A 20,496-nucleotide genomic window follows, 5' to 3' on the forward strand; every position below is an offset into this window, starting at 1 on the left:
CGGAAAGAGGCCTCCTCGACTCTGGCTTTTCCAGTTTATTTGTTTCGAATCTTCTTTGTAATTTCGTTTCAGTTACTTAGTTCTTGTATTCCTTCTTGTAAGTCTATAAACCAACAGTCAACACCCTCAAGCAAAAATGCAATGATGGTTCGAATTATACCATGTACGAGGTGGTGGCAGGCCACGTGTGGCGCTGCGTCAGCATTGCCCGCGGCCTGCCACCAGATCAGGAAACGAAGCTGCAGTTACCGGTGGACGCGCGGCAGAGGCTACGGCCCCCTCTCCCGCTTGGATACTTCGGGAACGGGATCTTCTACACCGGCGCATTTGCTCTGATTGGGGAGCTGGAATCGAAGCCGTTGAAGTTTGCGGTGGAGAAAGTGCACGAGGCAATCGTTAGGGACGATGCATACATGAGGTCTGCTATGGATTACTTGGAGTTGCATTTGCGAAATGTGGAAGGCATTGTTCGCAGCCAAAACAATGTGAAATGCCCCAATTTCGGGATAACGAGCTGGGTAAGGCTGCCGGTTCACAAGGCGGAATTCGGGTTGGGGAAGCCTGTTTTTATCTGTCCTGGCGGAGCTCTCTCAGAAGGAAAGAGTTTTCTGTTTTCTGATCAGGAAAATGAAGGGATCGTGTTTCTTGCAATCACGCTGCACCAACCACATATGGAACGATTTCAGAAGTTGCTATACAACAACGATTCATGCATCATGTCTAATATTTAAGCATTCTAGTAATAAGTTCCTTCTTTTTATTGTTCACGGTTGGTTAATGTGTGTCCATGTGTGTTTGTACTACTAAGAATTGAACTTCAACTAAGAAATGTTTTTATTTGAACTCATCTACTTATAGTATTTGACTATGAGTATTTTCTATCTCTTTTTTTTCCTACCTTTTTAGTCATGATAATAAAATCTTCTCTTCTATAAATTTCAAAATGAGACATCTTGTTAACTAAAAATTACTCCATCCATCCTATTAATATTGAAGCATTTATTTTGAGAACAAAGATTAAGAAATGAATACTATTACTATTTAATAAGTTAAGTGGAGTGTACTGAAAATAAAACATGAAAGAGAATAAAGTAGGAACATTGTAAAAGAATAAAGTGAAAGAGATAAATGAGTTATATTTTGTAAAAGAAAATGACTAAACTTTTAATGGGACAACCTAAAAAAGAATGGAACGGAGAAAATATATTGCTTTATAGGATTTTTAATTAATAATTTATCATGGAAATATTATGGAGTGGTAAATGAGAAATATGTAATGCTTCGTGCATTTCTAAAAAAAAAAAAAATAGTCTCTTTTGTTATTTTCATTGATTCTACAAATTGGTCCACATCCAGTTTTAGAACCATGTTCACAACTCATAACCCTTATATATCATATCATGTTTATAGTAGTATATGGGAGTGATCAATTGCTAACTCATCATTTAATTTCTAACTACAACTAATTTAAGGCCATAGAATTTTAGAAACGCGTGTAGTCTACAATTTGTCACGTGTAATTTTCTTTTTTATTAATTAAATCGAAAAAGATAAAAAAAAAACTCCAAATTAGGGTTTTGGATGAAAATGTCAATATAGTATTCCGAAAATATAAACACAATGCTTTGAGAATGTCAACACAATGATTGAAGAATGTTAACACATGCTTATATTGACGTATTTTATATAGTATGTTGAAATTTCTGCTGTACGAAAAAATTAAAAATTTACGAATTTTTTTTCAAATTTTGACGTCGGAACATATGCTTGTAGGATATCGTTGGAATCCTTATAAAATTATCTATAATTTGATATATGTTATATGAATTTAAAGTTTTGGGATTTCTTTTTAAAAGTTAGTTATAACTAATTTTATAGTTAATTGACATTAATACCCCTTATTGATATTTTTTGGAATTAATTCTATGGCCTTATTAACGTTTTTTTTTTATCGTATTGACATTTCAGGGTTGATGATCTAAGCCTTTAATTTGAATATCTAATGACTATTATTTAGTTGTAATTAACAATTAAGTATTGAGCTAGCAATATAACACTCCCCTAGTAGTACATTATGCCAAATTTCTCAATAATATTTTTATTATTTGACGGAAATGATAATTTTATGTGCGGTTCGGTTAATGGATAAGTTTTTAAAAATAACTTAAAGTTTCTATTGGTTTTTCTAGTGCTAAAATTTATCAGGAGATACTACTATTGGAAAGTACTTCATACTCTATGTTTTATTAAAAAACAAACGTTTTCCTTTGTGGATTATCCCATAAAAAAATTACACATTTCCTAAAATGAAAATAATATTATCTCTACTTTATTCTCTCTCCACTAAATTTACAAAATAACAATAAATAACATCCACCGAAAAATAAATATTTCATATTTATCAGGACGAAGAATATAAAAGTTAAAAATTATAATATTTATATTTCATATATTTATATATAAAATTTACTTATGTACTACCCACAAAAATTGACCAGTTTTATCATTTTTGGTCGTTCACCAAAATTAGACTAATTTATAAATATGAAAAGTTTTAAACATTAAAATACTATTCCATTTGTCTCACTCTAAGTGGAGCATTTCTAATTCGCATATTTAAGCAGTGTTTTTTAAGTAAAGTGGAGAAAATAAAGTAAGAAATGGAGAAAAAGTAGAAAGAACGATGTTTCCATATTTAAAAATATGTCATTTAGATTGGGACATCTCAAAAAGGAAAATGTATGACTTAGAGTGGAACGGATGGAGTACTAGCAATATGGACCTCACAATCCACTAACTCTACTCGTCTCTTATTTCTCTCCGTTCCATAGTAGTGGAAATATTTTTTTCTGGCACGCGATTTAAGAAAAATTATGTTAAGAGAATTAAGTAAAGAAAAATAAGGAGAAAATGAAAAATGTAGAGAAATGAAGAGAAAATAAAGCTAGAATAAAGTAAGTGAGGAAGAATGTGTTAACTTTTACTTTTAAATAAAGTAGGAGAGAGTAATCAATAACTTAAATCTTATAATAATAGGATATAGGTTAAATACAGTATATTTCTATTTAAGCGTGCTCTTCTTCGCCTCCGTTCCAGTGTCGTTGGAGTTCTTTTGCGCACGTTATTTCTTATTTTATGTTTATGTATCTTTCTACTCTTTTCTATTTTGATAATTAACTTTAACTTAAATGTAATTAAATCAAAATTTTAAAAAATAATTTGAATTTAATTTAGTATGAAATATCTTATCCAAAAACTCAAAATGAGATAGATTTTGAGATATCATTAGTGATATTTTGGATTTTACAAATTAGAGATTGCCATTAACGGATGTCGGTGACGTGTTGGACTTTGTTGGGATGCTAGCAGTGTTGTCAAACGGGCTGCCCGAGACTTGCACATCTTTCGCTTCCGATCATAATAGGCTAGGCTTTAATTATATTGTAATATTAGACTTGATTCGTGTATCGGGTATTACGACTTTTACTTTGAATTTATTCTTTGGATAGTCATTGAAAATAATTGCTAAATAGCACAAAAGTTTATTAGATGTCTCGTCTATATTTTCTTAACTTAATGTAAGATTCTTTCATATTTTAGTGCCGCTTTGAAATATCTAATATTCGTTGTATCGTGCTTTTATTTAATGTTGTAAAATCCTTTCAAAGTTTTGGGTTGTTACACACTTTATACAAAATACACATATTATACATACAGACACACTTCACACACTAAACACTCTACACATGCTATGCCATTAACCTTGCATATTTTCATTTTTTTAAAAGTATTTTCTAATAAAGTTTATATTGATGAAAATTTTGATAGTTCATGTTTAGTTAATGATAATTTGATAATTCGAGGAAAAACTGTTGGCAAATTGGTTCGATCGGTCTCACTGTTGTCATTTTTAAATGTTGTTTCAACGCATATTGCCGTTGTTAATTCCTTGTTTTTTTTTTGTCGTGCAACTTTATTCACGTGTATTGTCATGTTTTCATAATTAAAAATAATCCTTTTGGAAAATGAAACTATAAACATTCCTTATCATTTCCAGAGAATTAACGCCTTGGGCTTATCCTCATTCTTTTCATTCTCCTTTCAAGAAAACTAAACCAAAAAAATGGACGGAAGCAGCGTATACCAAAGCACAACCAGTGAATCCAAATCGATCACTTCGCCGCCGGGTAAGAAGCTCCGCCGCGTAAAACTAAAAAAATGGATTGGAAGCTAATTCAATTCCAAATTTCATGTTTGATAAAATGAAGTAGTAATTGATATGGAATTGAATTTGAAGAATTTGTGCGCACACAGTATACACAAAATACACACTCACACACACTTTATACAAAATACACATATTATACATACAGACACACTTCACACACTAAACACTCTACACATGCTATACACAAAATACACACACTGCATAGAGAGTGTGAAGTGTCTGAAATGTGTGTAGTGTGTGAAGTACGTGCTGTGGATATATAGTGAAAATATTTAATTTTATAACTGTTTGGAACTCTAATTTTCTACTTTTGATATGGAATTCAAATTTTGGAATTGAAAGATTTGGAATTGCATTTCAATTCCAAATCTATGGTACCATACATTAAATTTGGAATTAAAGACTCCAATTCTAATTCCACCCCTTCAATTCTTCTCAAACATAGGCTAAGTGACATTGCAATCAAGAATTATAGGTAGATAGAAACATTTTGTTCGTGAATTAATGTTGCAAAATGGAGTTAGTTTAATTCAATTCATGGTTAGGTATTGGTTTCGGTTCTCTTTTAAAACTGATGTAGCCGAGCGAGCATAGGTTCAATACATGGTTGTAAATACTACAAGGAGGTCATCCACGAGCCAATTTGTTATAGGATAAGAGTGGCTCATGAAGAGACCGATTTCAGTTCTTTTAACATTGATAAAAGATATTCTTATATACTTTCTCCATCTCTGAAAAGTCTGCCACTACATTACTAGTTATGTGGACCTCATTATCCACTAACACTATTTCTACTAATCAAATGTTTATACACTCTTTGTCCCAAGTAAAATACTCAATCCTTAGGCGACACGTGATTTTATGCAACTTTATTTTGTGTGTTAAGTAGAGAGAATAAATTAAGTGAAATAAATGCATATATATTTTTAGTAATCAGTCATCTTGGTTGAGATAAACCAAAAAAGAAAAGTGGTCATTTTCAAGGGGCACCGGAGGTTAGTTGCCGTCGAGAGGAGTCTGCGGAGTGTTTGAGGGAAAAGCCCTTAACATCTGGTGCTTTTTGTTCGTACTCGATGAAACGCTACAACAACAACGACAAAGGAGTATGGGGGGCACCACCCCCAGACGCGTCGCGCCGCTATCAACTTTCTTTTCGTCGGGATTTTGGTGGCCTGAATCGACAGCCGTTGGATGAAATCGATTTGGATGGACGACTTACCGAGGACCCACCATCGGGTGACCCGGTTAACGTCAAGTTGGATCGGCTTCTAGACCGATTCGATAAACTGGATGTATGGAGGGATGAAACGGACCGGAAGTTTGATAATCTGGAGCCGATGATGACGCACGAATTCGAACCGCCGCCGGGTTATGGGGATGGTGAGGAGTTTGGGGAGGATGACGGTCGTCGCCGACGATCGTGGGACAGAGGGCAGCGTCCCCGATTTCAGAATTCTGGTCGCCGGGACAATAGGAACCGGGACAATTGGGGTACCGACTTCTCGCGCAATAGGGGCGGAGGATTTAACCCTGGGTTCGACAGGCCAGCATCTTGTTGGGACCCCTGCAGCGTTTTCGCAGGGATACGCAACCGTTTGAGAAACCACAACGGGTTAAGATGGATGCACCGAGGTTCGATGGATCAGATGCGACGAATTGGGTATCCCGAGTTCAGTACTATTTCGATCATATGATGATGCCAGAGGCTCAACGTTTGCATTACGCAGTGATGCTTTTCGATCCCCCGGCGGCGGAGTGAGTGTTTAATTACTGCGCAAATAATGACTTTGTAACTTGGCACGATTTTTTGGAGGATGTGAGGCATCGTTTTGATAGGCAGAGCTTTAAGAATTATTTTGGCCTTATAGAAAAGTTAACACAGACGGGGTCGGTTCTGGATTATCACGACACGTTTGAGATGAACCTAAACCGGGTCCAGGGCATTCCCGAGTCAGAGCTATTTACACTATTTGTTGCAGGTTTAAAGCCAGATATACAAGAGCGGCTGCACCTACATCGCCCCTCATCCTTGGCTGAGACAATGACGCTCCCTTTGGAGCTGGCAGATTCACAGATTGACCGACAACAGATTCAGACGACATCTAGACGTCCGTGGCAGAACCGGGACAACCGTAACCAGCCACCCTCGACCAAGGGTCAAGGAGCAGGTCAAGCCGTTACACATGGGCGTTCCTCAAAAGTGGAGCGACCGCCGTTGATTCAAGTGTCACTGGCAGATAAAGCGGAACGTGCACGGAAGGGCCTTTGTTATTACTGCCCCGAGAAGTGGATTATTGGCCCTGTTTGTAAGCAGCGCCACCTCTGCTTTGCGGAGGATTAGGACGACTTCGAGGAGGACAATCTCGAGAGGCTGGCGACAGAAGAGCTAGCGGAAACAGATATCACACACATCCATACGATGAAGGGCAGCCATAGATCACGTCCTCTCAAGGTTATGGGGCACATTCAGGGACGGGAAGTGAGTATTCTCATCGATACTAGGAGTGATAAGGATTTTCTCCACCCGGGGATTGCAGAGAGTTTACACTTGCCCATATCACCAATTCGACCTTTCCGAGTCATCGTCGAGAACGGCGAATCGCTATTATGTTCTTATATCTCCAAGCAGACGAAACTAGAGGTTCAGGGCACTACTTTTCTGGTTGACCTCCATATTCTGCCAGTACATGGGCCGGATGTGGTTCTCGGGATGGATTGGCTGGAGTCGTTGGGAAAAGTGACAGCGGACTTCGCAGGAAAGACCTTGGAGTTTGTTCAGGGTGACAAACCAATAGTTCTCCGAGGCGTGCTTCCCCCCCGCGTCGCATGACTCTGCACTCTTTGGCGTCTCTTATGCCATCACGAGACACCGTTGACATTTTCGAGTTGCTGCTGCTGGACCAGGAGACCGCGTATCCTTCGCCGACTGAACCGAAAACGTTTCCCTCTGATCTGCCATCAGGTGTGGGGCTGGTTTTGGATCAGTTTCAATCAGTTTTTTGGCTGCCAGATGGGATACCTCCTAAGCGTCCGTTCGACCATCGAGTGCATATGCTGCCAGGTGCGAAGCCCGTGAATGTACGCCCCTATCGATACCCTTATTTTCAAAAGAATGAGATCGAGCGCCAGGTCAAGGACATGTTAGATCAGGGGATTATACAACGCAGCAACAACCCTTTCTCTTCTCCAGTGCTTTTGATTCGTAAAAAGGACGGTACATTCCGCTTTGCAATGACTATCGGGTGCTGAACAATGCAACGGTTCCCGATCATTTCCTGATACCAACGGCGGACGAGCTATTCGACGAGTTGGGGAAGGCTCGGGTCTTCACTAAATTGGATCTGCGCTCGGGATACCATCAAATCAGAATGCATGACGAAGACATCTTCAAAACGGCTTTTCAAACTCATGATGGTCACTTCGAGTTCTTGGTGATGCTCTTTGGATTGACAAATGCACCGTCCACGTTTCAAGCAGCAATGAATGCCATATTGCAGCCTATACTGCAAAAGTTTGTTATCGTTTTTTTCGACGATATTTTAGTCTACAACCCCTCGACTGAGGAGCACGCCCGTCACCTCGCGGCAGTTTTGGGAATTTTACAAGACAACAATTTCTTCGTTAAGTTATCAAAGTGCTCTTTCTGCAGTTCTTCGGTGGAATATCCGTGGAATTTAATCGAGGATGGAGCGTTGAAGGCTGATCCCGACAAAATCAAGGCGATAACGGCATGGCCGTGACCCCGAACGGTCAAGCAACTTAGAGGATTTTGGGGTTAACTAGATATTACAGGATGTTTGTCGCTTGGTATGCCAGGATTGCAGCGCCCTTGACCGAGCTGTTAAAAAAGGATGCGTTTGACTGTTCTTCCGAGGCAGAGGCGGGTTTCCAGAATTTAAAGAAGACAATGACCTCAGCGCCCCTGTATTGAGACTGCCCGATTTTGAATGACCTTTCTGCTTGTAAACTGATGCTTCTGATTGGGCATTGGAGCAGTTCTTTTGCAGGATAATCACCCAATCACTTTTTATAGCAAGAAGCCGGGCCCATGGCGTCGAGTAGCCTCCACATACCACAAAGAATTGTACGCGATTGTGGAAGCGGTGCAGAAATGACGGCAATACCTCTTGGGGCGTGAGTTCATTTTTCGCAGCGATCAGAAGAGCCTAAAGGAATTGCTTCAGCAGGTGATACAAACTCCAGATCAACAATTATATGTGAGGAAACTGATGGGTTTCAAGTTTAGAATTGAATACAAGAAAGGCGCCTCCAACCGCGCAGCAGACGCACTCTTGCGTCGCGATGGTTCGCCGGACAGCGGTGTGGGGAGCAGTGCGAGTTCCAATGAGACAATGGGGGACGATGCTGAGTCCTCGTGTACGTTATTGGTGGGGATCAGTCAGCCGGTTCCCAATCTGATCGATTTACTAATGAAGGAGACAGCCTCATCACCCGAGATGCGCGAGCTTACAAAGGAGATTAAGGAAGGGCGCTCGCCGAGCCATTTGTCGTGGGTGGATGGTTTGGTTTATTATCATCATTGAATTTATGTGAGCTCCCGCTCATTTGCTAGGGCGCCATTATTGGCGGAGTACCACAGTTCGCAAGCAGCTGGGCATCCGGGCTTCGAGAGAACGCTACGACGACTATCGGCGGAATTCTATTGGTCGAATATGAAGAAGGAAGTGCGCCGTTTTGTAGAGGCTTGTGTGGTTTGCCAAACTACGAAATATTCGACTCAAAAGCTGGCGGGATTGCTGCAACCGTTACCTATTCCGTCACAAGTGTGGGAGGATGTGTCGATGGATTTCATCACGGGCCTCCCTCCGTCGCGGGGTTATACGGCGATTGTGGTGGTGGTGGACCGTCTATCTAAGTATGCCCATTTCGCGGCACTACCTACTCGCTTCGATGCTTTGAGGGTGGCTCATTTGTTTGTTAATACGGTGGTTCGGCATCACGGTTTCCCTAAGACACTGGTCTCAGATAGGGACTCGGTATTTTTGAACAAAATTTGGGATGAAATTATGCGGCTTAGTGGGACCAAGTTGAATTTCTCTACTGCTTATCACCCGCAGTATTTGCGGGCATTTGCGGCGGACCGCCCTTCAAAGTGGACGAACTTTCTTCCTTGGGCAGAGTTGGCCCTTAATTGCTTTCATCACGCGGGGTTGGGGATGTCCCCGTTTAAGGCGCTTTACGGCAGAGAACCTCCAAGCTTGATCTTTGCGCCTCCTTCAGCGGCAACGCCACCTTCGCTGGCCGAGCTTATACGTCAGAGGAACGAGCTGTTAGTTGAGCTCCGTCGTAATCTTGAGAGGGCCCAGCAGCGCATGCGTGATTCGGAAAATAAGCATCGCCGCCATGTGGAGTTTGTGCCTGGGGATTTGGTGTTGCTTAAACTCCAGCCTTATAGGCAGCATTCGGTCGTCCGGCCTCTATCGGTGAAGTTGGCCAGGCGCTATTATGGTACAATTAAGGTGCTTGATCGCATTGGAATTGCCGGAAGGGAGTCAGATTCATAATGTCTTCCATTTCAGGGAATAGCGCAGCCGCGCCGGCCGATCTGCCATCGGATTTCTTTGGTGGCAGGACCATTGTCTATCCGGTTCGGGTTTTGGATAAGACGGTGTTATGGCGGGGGGATCAACCCCGGGAGCATGTGTTGGTTCGTTGGTCAGACGGCTCGGCTTCGCCGACTTGGGAGCCGGTGGATGTGGTGAAGAGGAATTTTCCGAATGTGCTCCTTGAGGACAAGGATGTTGCTATGGAGAGGGGGGTTGATACGTTGCCATCGACCGCACAACAGCAGCAGGAGGCTGAGACGGAACAGAGGAGTACAGGCAGTGGACAGGGAGAGCTGGTAGAGGCACCAACGGCAGGTAACGAGGCTTCAATCGCGAAGACGGAGCCCAAGCGAAACGTGAAGCCTCCAAACAAGTTCGGCGACTTCGTCGCCAAATAGTTATATTTTCGTAGTTACTGATTTATCTTTTATTTTCGGTATTTTTGCGTCGAGCTTAATTATAAGCTCCGTCTAGTTTTCTTGTTGGTTCTTTCCCGATGTTTAGGATTAGGTCGAACCAAACCTAGGATCCTTAGTCTAATAAGGCTATTTTTTTCATAATCTTCTCATGAATAAAATTAATATTTGCCCAACATCTCGTTGATATTTTACAAACCCTAGGAAATCCTAGAACACCGCCGACCCGAAGACGGGTGCCGGAAAGCCAGTTGCCGTCGAGAAGAGTCTGCGGAGTGGTTAAGGAAAAGCCCTTAACAGCATCACACAACAGACGGGATTTCTGGAAACAACTTCATCAACACGTGGTCAGCAATAGCCCACGGCCTAACAACCGTCCCACCTGTTTCCTTGGACCCGCGTCCTCTCGGCGCGCAACCCCCCGCAGCCCCGCTTCTGCCACATCGAGCACCAACCCCCTCCACCGCTCAAAACCCCTCTCGATGGCGATGGTGGCACAACATTCTCCACATTCAGGCTAAGCCGCGACCACATCAACACCCTCAAGAAAAAATGGGGTTCGAATTATACCATGTACGAGGTGGTGGCGGGCCACGTGTGGCGCTGCGCGAGCATTGCCGGCGGCTCGCCGAGTGATCAGGAGACGAAGCTGCAGTTACCTGTGGACGCACGGCAGAGGCTACGGCCCACTCTCCCGCCTTGCTATTTCGGCAATGGGATATTCTACACGGGCGCATTTGCTGAGGTTGGGAGATGGAATCGAAGCCGTTGAGATTCGCGGTGGAGAAAGTACACGAGGCAATCGCTCGAATGGACGACGAATACATGAGGTCTGCTTTGGATTACTTGGAGTTGCATATGCGGAATGTGGAAGGCATAATTCGCAGCCAAAACAGTGTAAAATGCCCCAATTTCGGGATAACGAGCTGGATTAGGCTGTCGTTAGTGGATTTTGGATGGGGGAAGCCTTTTTATGCTGAACCTGGCGGAGCTCTCTCTGAAGGGAAGAGTTTTCTGCTTTCCGATCCTCAAAATGAAGGGGGTGCTTTGCTTGCGATCACGCTGCACCAAAAACACATGAAACAATTTCAAAAGTTGCTATATAACGAAGATTCGTGCCTCATGTCTATAATTGATTAATGTGTGTTGAAATTGAATTCGAAATACGAATTGTTTTCAATTTAATTCCTACGACCTCAACATCCAACTATTCCCACACTCCTTTCACTTCACATTCACTACCTCACAATCTCAATAGCATAGATATATACAAATACTTCTCAGCTTCAACAGGCAGTGGTATAACGTCTGTCGTCGCGATCGGAGGCGGCGGAGAAACGGTGGTGTGGTATTAGTTATTGAGAGATGGAGATTCTATTTAGGGATTTATCGGGAGAGGGATGGGGGAAATGGCCGACATCTCTCATCATTTAATCATTTGGGCTTGGAGAGAGTAAATTGGATTCATAGGCCTCCTTCAGCCCACTTTCATTTGGTTCACGGAATTGGAGGTGTGGAATTGGAATTGAAGCATTCAACTCCAAATCCAATGTTTGGTATTATAAAAAATTTTGGATTTAGAATTAAATTCCAATTCCAAATCCTCCAATTTCACAATTTTGAATTCCATATCTAAAGTAGTGGAATTCCAAATATTCACACTTCACACACTACACAAATTTCACACACTACACACATTTCATACCCTATACACATTTCACACACTACACAATTTTCACACACTAAACACATTTCACACACTACACACACTTCACATACTACACAATTTCACCTATTTCACACACTACACACACTACACAATTTCACACACTACACACATTTCACATACTACACAATTTCACACACTTCACACATTTTACATACTACGCACATTTCACACACTACACACACTTCACACACTACACAATTTCACACACTACACACACTTCACACACCACACATTTGAACAGTGTGTAGTGTGTGTAGTGAGTGAAGTGTGTGTAGTGTGTGAAGTGTATGTAGTGTGTGTAGTGTGTGAAATGTGTGTAGTGTGTGAAATGTGTGTAGTGTGTGAAATATGTGAAGTGTGTGAAATGTGTGAATTTGTGTAATTTGTGAAATGTGTGTATTCTGTGTAGGGTGTGTGTATATTTATCAAACATGTCAATTCAATTTTATATAAATTCTCATTTTACCAAACATAGGATTCGGAATTGAATTATAATCTTCCAATTCAATTCCATAGAATTTCAATTCCAATTCAATTCCAAAGCCTAGGAGGAAAAAAATCAATATCGTATATTAAATTATCATCAAAGGTTATTGGATAAAAACATATTTCAATTAAAGGTCCTTTTACACAGTTTTCGATTTCATTTTTTATTTATTCAATTTTTGCTTAACAATAATTTTAATCAATTTAATATGGGAGTTGTGGATAGTTAAGGGGGGCAGCGGAAGCACGCATAAATCGATCACATAATAATCCTGATCTATTTAGCAGATTATTTAGATAAATTCTATTCGCGCAATTATCACATGTATCATGCTCATAACTTGAATTCATACACGTTTTAGCATAATTGAAATCCTAAAACATGTTCATACGGAGTTAGCCAATTTACCTTTACGATTCTCCAAAGAATCGAAGATAGTTCGCGCCTTCTCCACGTGAAGATCTTGATTACTAGACAATGAATCTTCTGACTGGTTCTCGGACAGTACGTTGATATCAGTGTGGGCTGATCTCACCAAAGTACAAGGACTCGAATAATGGAGGATAGAAAAACTGCTCACGGAGGGAGCTGAAGGATGAAAATTTCGTCCTCTCCTACACACTGAAGGGGGTGAAATTTTAGTCTCTAAAATTGTGTGTCTTCTGTCTCCTTTATTCTCCTATTTATATTAAGTCACACATTGGGTCCAGACAGGAATCTATGGAAGGCTTTGGATATGGGCTCCCCCAATTAGCTTTTCTCTAATTAAATTGAACCCACAATTTAATACAAGCTTATATTGGAATATTACGAACAGCCACTACAGAAGTAATATTGCACTCCTCATCCAAATCCGAGATTACAAGTAATTTGGGTTTCCAATATTTATTAATATTTATTTCCCGCGCTTAAGATAGAAACGTTCATTAATTAATTAGTGTCTGCTATGAACTTAATTAATTAACATATTTACTCCAAGAGTGGACTCAACAAGAAACACTTATTTATTATTCACGGAGAGTAATCAAACTTCAACTAGCTAGGTTCCGAATAATAAAGTCCTCGTTTCGAGCTCCTCTTGTGAACGTTATCAAATGAGACTCAGCTCGCACACGATTCAATATGATAGCAATACCTAGCACCTCTAGATATTAATCTACACTACCGAATATGCCAGGATTCTTGGGTTATGAAAAACCCGCACCTATTGGCAAGTCAAAGTAGTGTTCAATCAATACCGTATGCTCATTGCTAACGTACATTGATTAAGAAACAAATTATCAAGACCTCGTCTTTCAGTAGATAGCATAAAGACTTGTCTTGCTATTAGATCCAATTCAATGTTATACCACACCAACGTCATCTTATTTCATTAAGGCTTAGAAATAATCGGACTAACATTGCAACCTTTCACGATAGGTAGTCTAGGCCCATCTAGGTTGTGAAATTCTTATTTTCTTTGTTCAGAACTGACCGTGTTACCTTACAGTGGACGACGCCCACAACCGGTCTACTAAAACAAAGACTTAGACTTTGTTACGTTGATTATACATTTAAATATGCAATAAACATCCATTAAATGTAAAACATAACAACATTACGACAAAAATAATCTGTTACATTAATTGGAAAATAAACTATAGAGTTTTGCAGTATCCAATCACTCGAAATGTGATTTCTAGTATACAAACTCTAACAGGTCCTTGGCCCGGTGAGACTAGGGTTTCTGGTCACTAAGTTCAATGGTTTCTCCGTTGTGACTGTTGGTAGAAGCCGTTGGTAGATCCTTGGCCCGGTTAGTCGTCGTTGCGACCTGAGCCATAATTGTTTCTAGCCCATGAAGCCATTAGATTAGATTTAGATCTTACTTTGCTCTTTTTTTTAGAGTTCTATTAGTTGCAACACAATTGATTCTAGATTAATTAAAGAGGGAATATCTTTTTTGGTCTATGAACTTTGTCAAATTATCATTTTAAGTTCGTGAATTTTGAAAATATCATTTGAAGTCCGTCAACTATGAGTTAATATCAATTGAAATACTTTTTTCCTATTACCAAGTTTTTACGGATAAAAATACACTCAATACTTTGAAGGGTGTATATTTTGAGTAAACTTATCAGATACTCATATTTTTTTTTATTTTTTTTATAAATATCTTTACTATAAATTTTTGACAAATTTTTAAAATATAATTTGACCTTCAATATTATCGCTTAATTTTGAAACATGCAAACAAAGTTTATTGTTCAACTTTTTATAATTAAATAATTATAAAATATTTTAACGATATGGATACTCTTAAAAATTAATATCACACTCAAAAGACGATACATGAATATTGATATATTGATATTATTTAATTTTTAAATAATATATATCAATATTCAAGTATTATCTATTAATTGTGACATTAATTTTTACGAGTATCCATATTTTAAAATTATTTACTTAAAAAAAAATTGAAGAATGAACTTTTCTTGCATGTGACAATATTAAGTGATACTACCTCCGTCCCACAATAGGAGTCCACATTTGACTCGACACAAGTTTTAAGAAATGTAAAGAAAAGTGAGTTGAAAAAATTAGTGGAGTAAGGGTCTCACTTTTATTTATTAGTTTTATAATGAATGTGAGTGGAATAAGTTAGTGGTATGTGAAACCTACCTACCATTTATAGTAAAAGCAAAAGTGGGTTCTTATTGTGGGACAGACTAAAATAGCATAAGTGGACTCTCATTGTGGGACGAGAGGTATTAATATTAAAGGTCAAATTATATTTAGAAAATTTGTCTAAAATATACAGTAAAGATATTTATAAAAAAATATGTTGTTTTATAATTTGATTGGTGATACGCATGTGTGGCTGTTAAATACATTATGCAATATTTAAGAGATAATCAAAGATAGTAAATTCGTAAAAATACTCTGCTACCGTCTCCTAAAAATTGTACTACTATTTTTTTTTTCAATCTGATATGTTCAACAAAATTACTTCACTTTTAATGTAGAAATTTTTTTCTTTACATATTACACTAACATAAATCCCACTATCCACTAAGGTGGTGTTCGGTTTTCAAGATAAAATAATATCAAGATATAATTTGGGATTGAGTTGTGAGATTATTTTAGTCATAGAAGGTTAGGTATGACTAATTATCCAATGATTATCCATCTAGGATTGAGTTGTGTGGTTAAATCTCATGAACCAAACACACTACAAATTTGATTTCGGATTGTAAACTGAACACCCCCTAATAGTATATCACTCTCAACCTACCATTGATATTAACAAAAATTATAAACTCTTTATGGCTTTAATATTTCAAAACCAGTTGTTTAGTATAGCTAGTTAAAGATAGAAGAGAACAATGCCGCCCTAAAATGAGCCTAACGTTTCAAAATTGCACAAGTAATCAAACCCAAGCATATTAAACAACACAAAAGGATCATCTAAAATCTTGTCACGCACCAACAATATAGTCAATTTCAGGTTTTCTTAAAACTCTCTCTAGGCATACCTAGAAATCTTGATGTTAGGCACTGCTACTAACTGTGTAAAATATAAATGACCTTTTGCAAAATCGGGAATAGCGTTCCTCCTGGTCGAATTGGAGCAAAGAATCATGATATATACAAATAATCATAAGACAAGCAGGAATAGAACCAGGTAAATATTTTTACGTAGTCGGAGTGACTTATATAAATCTACAAAGTCCAGCTTCTGCCGAAATTGTGCATTAATCAATCACATAAGACTCTAGGGTCAAAATGAAGATATTTCTAACACAAAATTATGCAAAGATTTATACAAAAACACAAACTCACTAATCTCCAAATCCCCGCTCTTCAGTTTGACAAATCTCGTTGTAATAAACCTTCCCTGCTGATAGAAAGCTCTACTTCATGTGTTAAATTCTGCAACCTTGATCCTGTTATACGCTGCTCTCAACACCGAACTCGTCCCCACACTTGTCCTTCTACTTCTACACCTCATCACTCGACCCAATATAAATATACGGTAGAAGAAACAGAAGCTTTTATTAGTATGTTTATATTCAGCAAGAAATAGAAGAACAAGGTGCTTTTTAATATCCAACTGCGAGGATGTTGAAATAGTGACAGAGGAGTTGATTCCTCCCTATTGGGCTTCAATAGGAATCAAAGAATACTTTTTCATTGATTCTTCCTCTAATGTCTTCAATGGAGAACCAAACGAGCTGCTGCGAGCAGATCCTGTAATTGATCGATTATGAGATTGAAAGAAGAACTGAATATCGTTTTTAAAAGAAAAACTCAAAATCGTTTAGGAACAAAATCTGGGTAATTGTAAGAAAACCAAGAAACGATGTAAGAGTGCAAAATTTACTAAGAGCATCTCCAACCATTCCACTAAACTCAAACTCATTTTAATGTAAATCTCACACTAAATATTGATTTTACTCCAACCATTTACACTAAACTCAAACTTAAAAGAATATTCTCTATATTATACCTTTTTTTGTCACTCACGCGCCTTGCTAAGGATAGCCTTGCTCGGTAAATCGTGACCAGGGGAGGGAATTAAGAAGAGGGGATAGAAAGGGACGAAGAATCAACAACAAGACACACAAGTACTTCTTCATAAGGTACAAGAGGTTCACAAGACAACAAAAGATCATGAAAATTTAAAAGAGCGTTTATCACAAGTCACTCGTTACTGATCATTTTTCCTATGACCCATCTACTACAAAATACCACAACAAAAGCACAGCGGAAGGAGTTGTAACCATGTGGTCATGTGTATGAAGACACATGCCACGAAAATCCTACAAAAGAGATGAGACGACCACCAACTCCACTCAGCCACCAGTTCATCACTTGCTCAACCTGCACATTTAGAAATACATGCAGGGCTGAGTACGGGGTACTCAGTGAACACATTGCCGAAAGATACACATATAAGAAAAAGTTATTATCATGCCATCACAGTAACACACGGGGGGTTTTTCTTAAAGGCCCGAGCTTACTAAGTTCATTTTCATAAAGTTCGCTTGATCAAGCTAAGTTCATTCCATCAATCCGCCATATCTGATGGTTCATTGTGTGTCGGGAAGGTGGCCACCTTCCACGATCACATTGACCGGCCAACCCTTACGATGACTCACGGTCCATTCCTTTGTGTACACTAACTCGAATAGGATCTTGGTCCTATTGGAGCCGAATTCGTTCCATTCATTCATTCATTTGGCATCGCCAAGCAGATAGGCATCATAAAATAAATAATTTATGGCACGATAACATTTGAAAAAAAAAAGTAAGTGCAATTTTATCAAACAAAAATCATTTCATATATTTGATAATTTTATCCACACTTAATGTGTTGGATATAAAGCCCACCTCAAAGCTTCCAAATGAAAAGCTACAAAAGCTTGGCCTTGGAAATCAAACTCCGCGAACACGCCCTTCTTGAAATAGTATAATGATTTAAATTAGTTTTATGAACATACATAAGGTGCATGACATGAAATGATCCTACATGGAGTATGCGTCCTACGTTCGGGGTTCGATCAAGATAACTTCATTCCACTTAAAATGTGGATCTCTATTTCATAAGAGACCTTAAAATTTATTATTTGGGAGATGGTTCATTTAGCTCCTACATTCTTAACTTCAAGAAATTAATTAAGTAAGGAGGATAAGATATTAATTAATCATAAGATTAATTATTTAAAAGCTTCAAACATTTCAAGAAATATTAATCCAAAATTAAGAGATAAGGTCCATTTTATTACTTATGCTTCAAAGCCCAAAATAAATAGGCCAACTCATTCTTATATTTTTTTCTTTTCTACACTTGACCCATAACAAGGAGGAGCCCAACATAAAAGATAAACCCACAAGAAGGTCCAAAAGTGTGGTGCCCTAATTGTACTAAAAAGAATTAGCCTCCCTTCTCTCTCTCAACATCTCGTTCCTCTCACTCTCTCTGCACTCTCTCGCCACTCTCTCCCGGCAGGCCTTGGCGTCGCCAGTGAGCGACACCGGCCGCCGGTCGCGTCCTTTCCCCCTTCTCTCTTCGGTCTCTCTTCGATCTTTCTCTCTCTCTCTTTCTCGGCCAAATGGTGACTTGGCTGCACTCCGGAGAGAAGGTCGCCGGGCAGCTGCCTACCGTCGCTGGTGGGCCGCTGCCGCCGTCGCCGCTGGGTACACGGCGGTCTCACCGCCGTTGACCGAGAGGTAGGGATTTCCCCCTTTTTTTCTTCTTTCTCTTTCTCCTTCTTTATTTTTCTTAAATTGAAGGCTTAGGACTAACAATTAAGTCTTGAAAAGTGTAGGTTTGGATAGATCGTGAAAACGGGGTCAAAAGAGATTAATTTCGTTGTGGAAAGTCGGACAGCCGCCGGAATGCTGCCGGAAAGTTGCCGGACTGCCGTCGCCGCCGGTGGGCCACTGCCGGGCAGCATCTCCGGGGTCCGGCAGCTCCTTCACTCACGAGGTAAGCTTTCCAAGATCGTTATTATTGTGCGATGAAGTTGTCTAAGAGCTTAGGCATTGCTTAATTGATTTCTTTGTCTAAGTTTTCTTTAGTTAAGGCAAAAGCTATTCTAAAAAGTCATGCATAGTTGATATGAAAACCATTAAGGGAAAAGGCATACAAAAAATAATATGGTGTTTGTCATGGGAAAAATCCTAATGTTCATGCTTTGGATGATATGAAAATGGCTATGTAGTGAAAATAGTTATTAGTAGAATTACCTTGAGAAAAGGAAGAGAAGAATGATAGTGAGTAGGAAAATGGACTCCTCTTCTTCAAACACTTATATGCATCCTCATTTTGGTAGAATTTTGTTTAGAGAATTTTTTTGTGAAGGAGCCAAAAGGTAGAGGATGATATGGTGTGGTATTTATAAGGAAGAAAGGTGCATGAAATCCATGGTTAAAAACTTGATTCATATGTGGAAGTGAAATGTCCAAAGGTTATGGACTTTTTGCCATAAGAGGCAAGTTGGCTAATCAACCATTCCTTTTACCTAAAAAGGAAAGAATATTATGTCTCGTCACTTAAAAAGACGCGAGCCGTCGTTTGGAAAACGTGAGCCGTCAACTTTCCGATAACCTCCAGTGATCCACCTATGCTTTATTTTGCTAGCTCACCTAACACACTATTAAGAACTAATACCCCTTAATAATTCATAAAATCTGACAACCAAAATAAAGTGAAACATTTTTAACATAAAATATAAAATAGAGGGAGATGTACTAACTTAAAAAAAAAAAAAAAAAAAAAAAAAAAAAAAAAAAAAAAAAAAAAAAAAAAAAAAAAAAAAAAAAAAAAAAAATGCCGTATATGATCAAAATTTTGTGATTATTTTAGGATGTTGGCCATTGCTTGTTGTAAGGTTTTAAAAATATGTGCCGATTTGGGCTACTTTGCTTAATTAGAGTGAATTGTAAAATGTCGCTAGTCTATTTTTATGAGTAATAGTATCAAATTGCTATTCCACCCATGCTTCACGCCTATTACATCAAATTGTATATAAATTATAAGGTAATCCACGGCACTATCTCTTATTCAAGGCATTTAACCATCTCATCCATTAATTATTCATGGGTCTTACCGTATTTTTCACTACATCTCTTAACTAAGAGACAACACTTGCAATCCCTCTATCTCTTAACCATCTCATCCCTTAACTATTCATTCAATTTTATTTTTTTTTATTTCCAACAAATTCAATTAATATTTCATTAAAATATTAAATTAATACTAATAATTCATTAAATCATTAAAAACCACAAAAATTACAACATTTGAAAATACGAAAAATACATAATTGAAATCCTATGGAGTATTTTTAATTTTTATTTTTATTTTTTTATTTTCAATTTTTATTACAATATTGAAAAATACAAAAATTAAAAATTACTCCCTCCGTCCCCCATTAGGAGTCACACTTTGACCAGCACGAGTTTTAAGATATGTAAAGAAAAGTTGGTTTGAAAAAGTTAGTGGAATGTGGGACCCACTTTTTTATATTGGTTTTATAATAAAATGTGAGTAAATTGAGTTAGTGGAATGTGGGACCTAC

The 20,496-nt window shown here is 38.6% G+C and overlaps 1 protein-coding gene, 1 long non-coding RNA gene and 1 pseudogene across 2 annotated transcripts in view; all 3 read left to right on the plus strand.

The window, feature by feature from the left end:
• LOC125194714 (shikimate O-hydroxycinnamoyltransferase-like) overlaps positions 1-881 on the plus strand; it is a 1,242-nt gene extending 361 nt beyond the window's left edge. Inside the window, exon 2 of the mRNA XM_048092950.1 lies at positions 118-881. Coding sequence (XP_047948907.1) covers positions 118-731 — 614 coding nt within the window. The 3' untranslated portion in view covers positions 732-881. The remainder of the gene's footprint in view (positions 1-117) is intronic.
• An 8,871-nt stretch (positions 882-9,752) lies between these two features.
• Positions 9,753-11,351, plus strand: LOC125194715 (annotated as a pseudogene).
• Positions 11,352-18,576: 7,225 nt separating this feature from the next.
• Positions 18,577-18,796, plus strand: LOC125191716. Its single transcript, XR_007171211.1, has 2 exons — positions 18,577-18,643; positions 18,742-18,796. It is a non-coding gene; the product is annotated as an uncharacterized LOC125191716 (long non-coding RNA).
• Positions 18,797-20,496: the final 1,700 nt, after the last annotated feature.

The sequence above is a fragment of the Salvia hispanica genome, chromosome 6 (assembly GCF_023119035.1).
Source record: "Salvia hispanica cultivar TCC Black 2014 chromosome 6, UniMelb_Shisp_WGS_1.0, whole genome shotgun sequence".
Lineage (NCBI taxonomy): Eukaryota > Viridiplantae > Streptophyta > Magnoliopsida > Lamiales > Lamiaceae > Salvia > Salvia hispanica.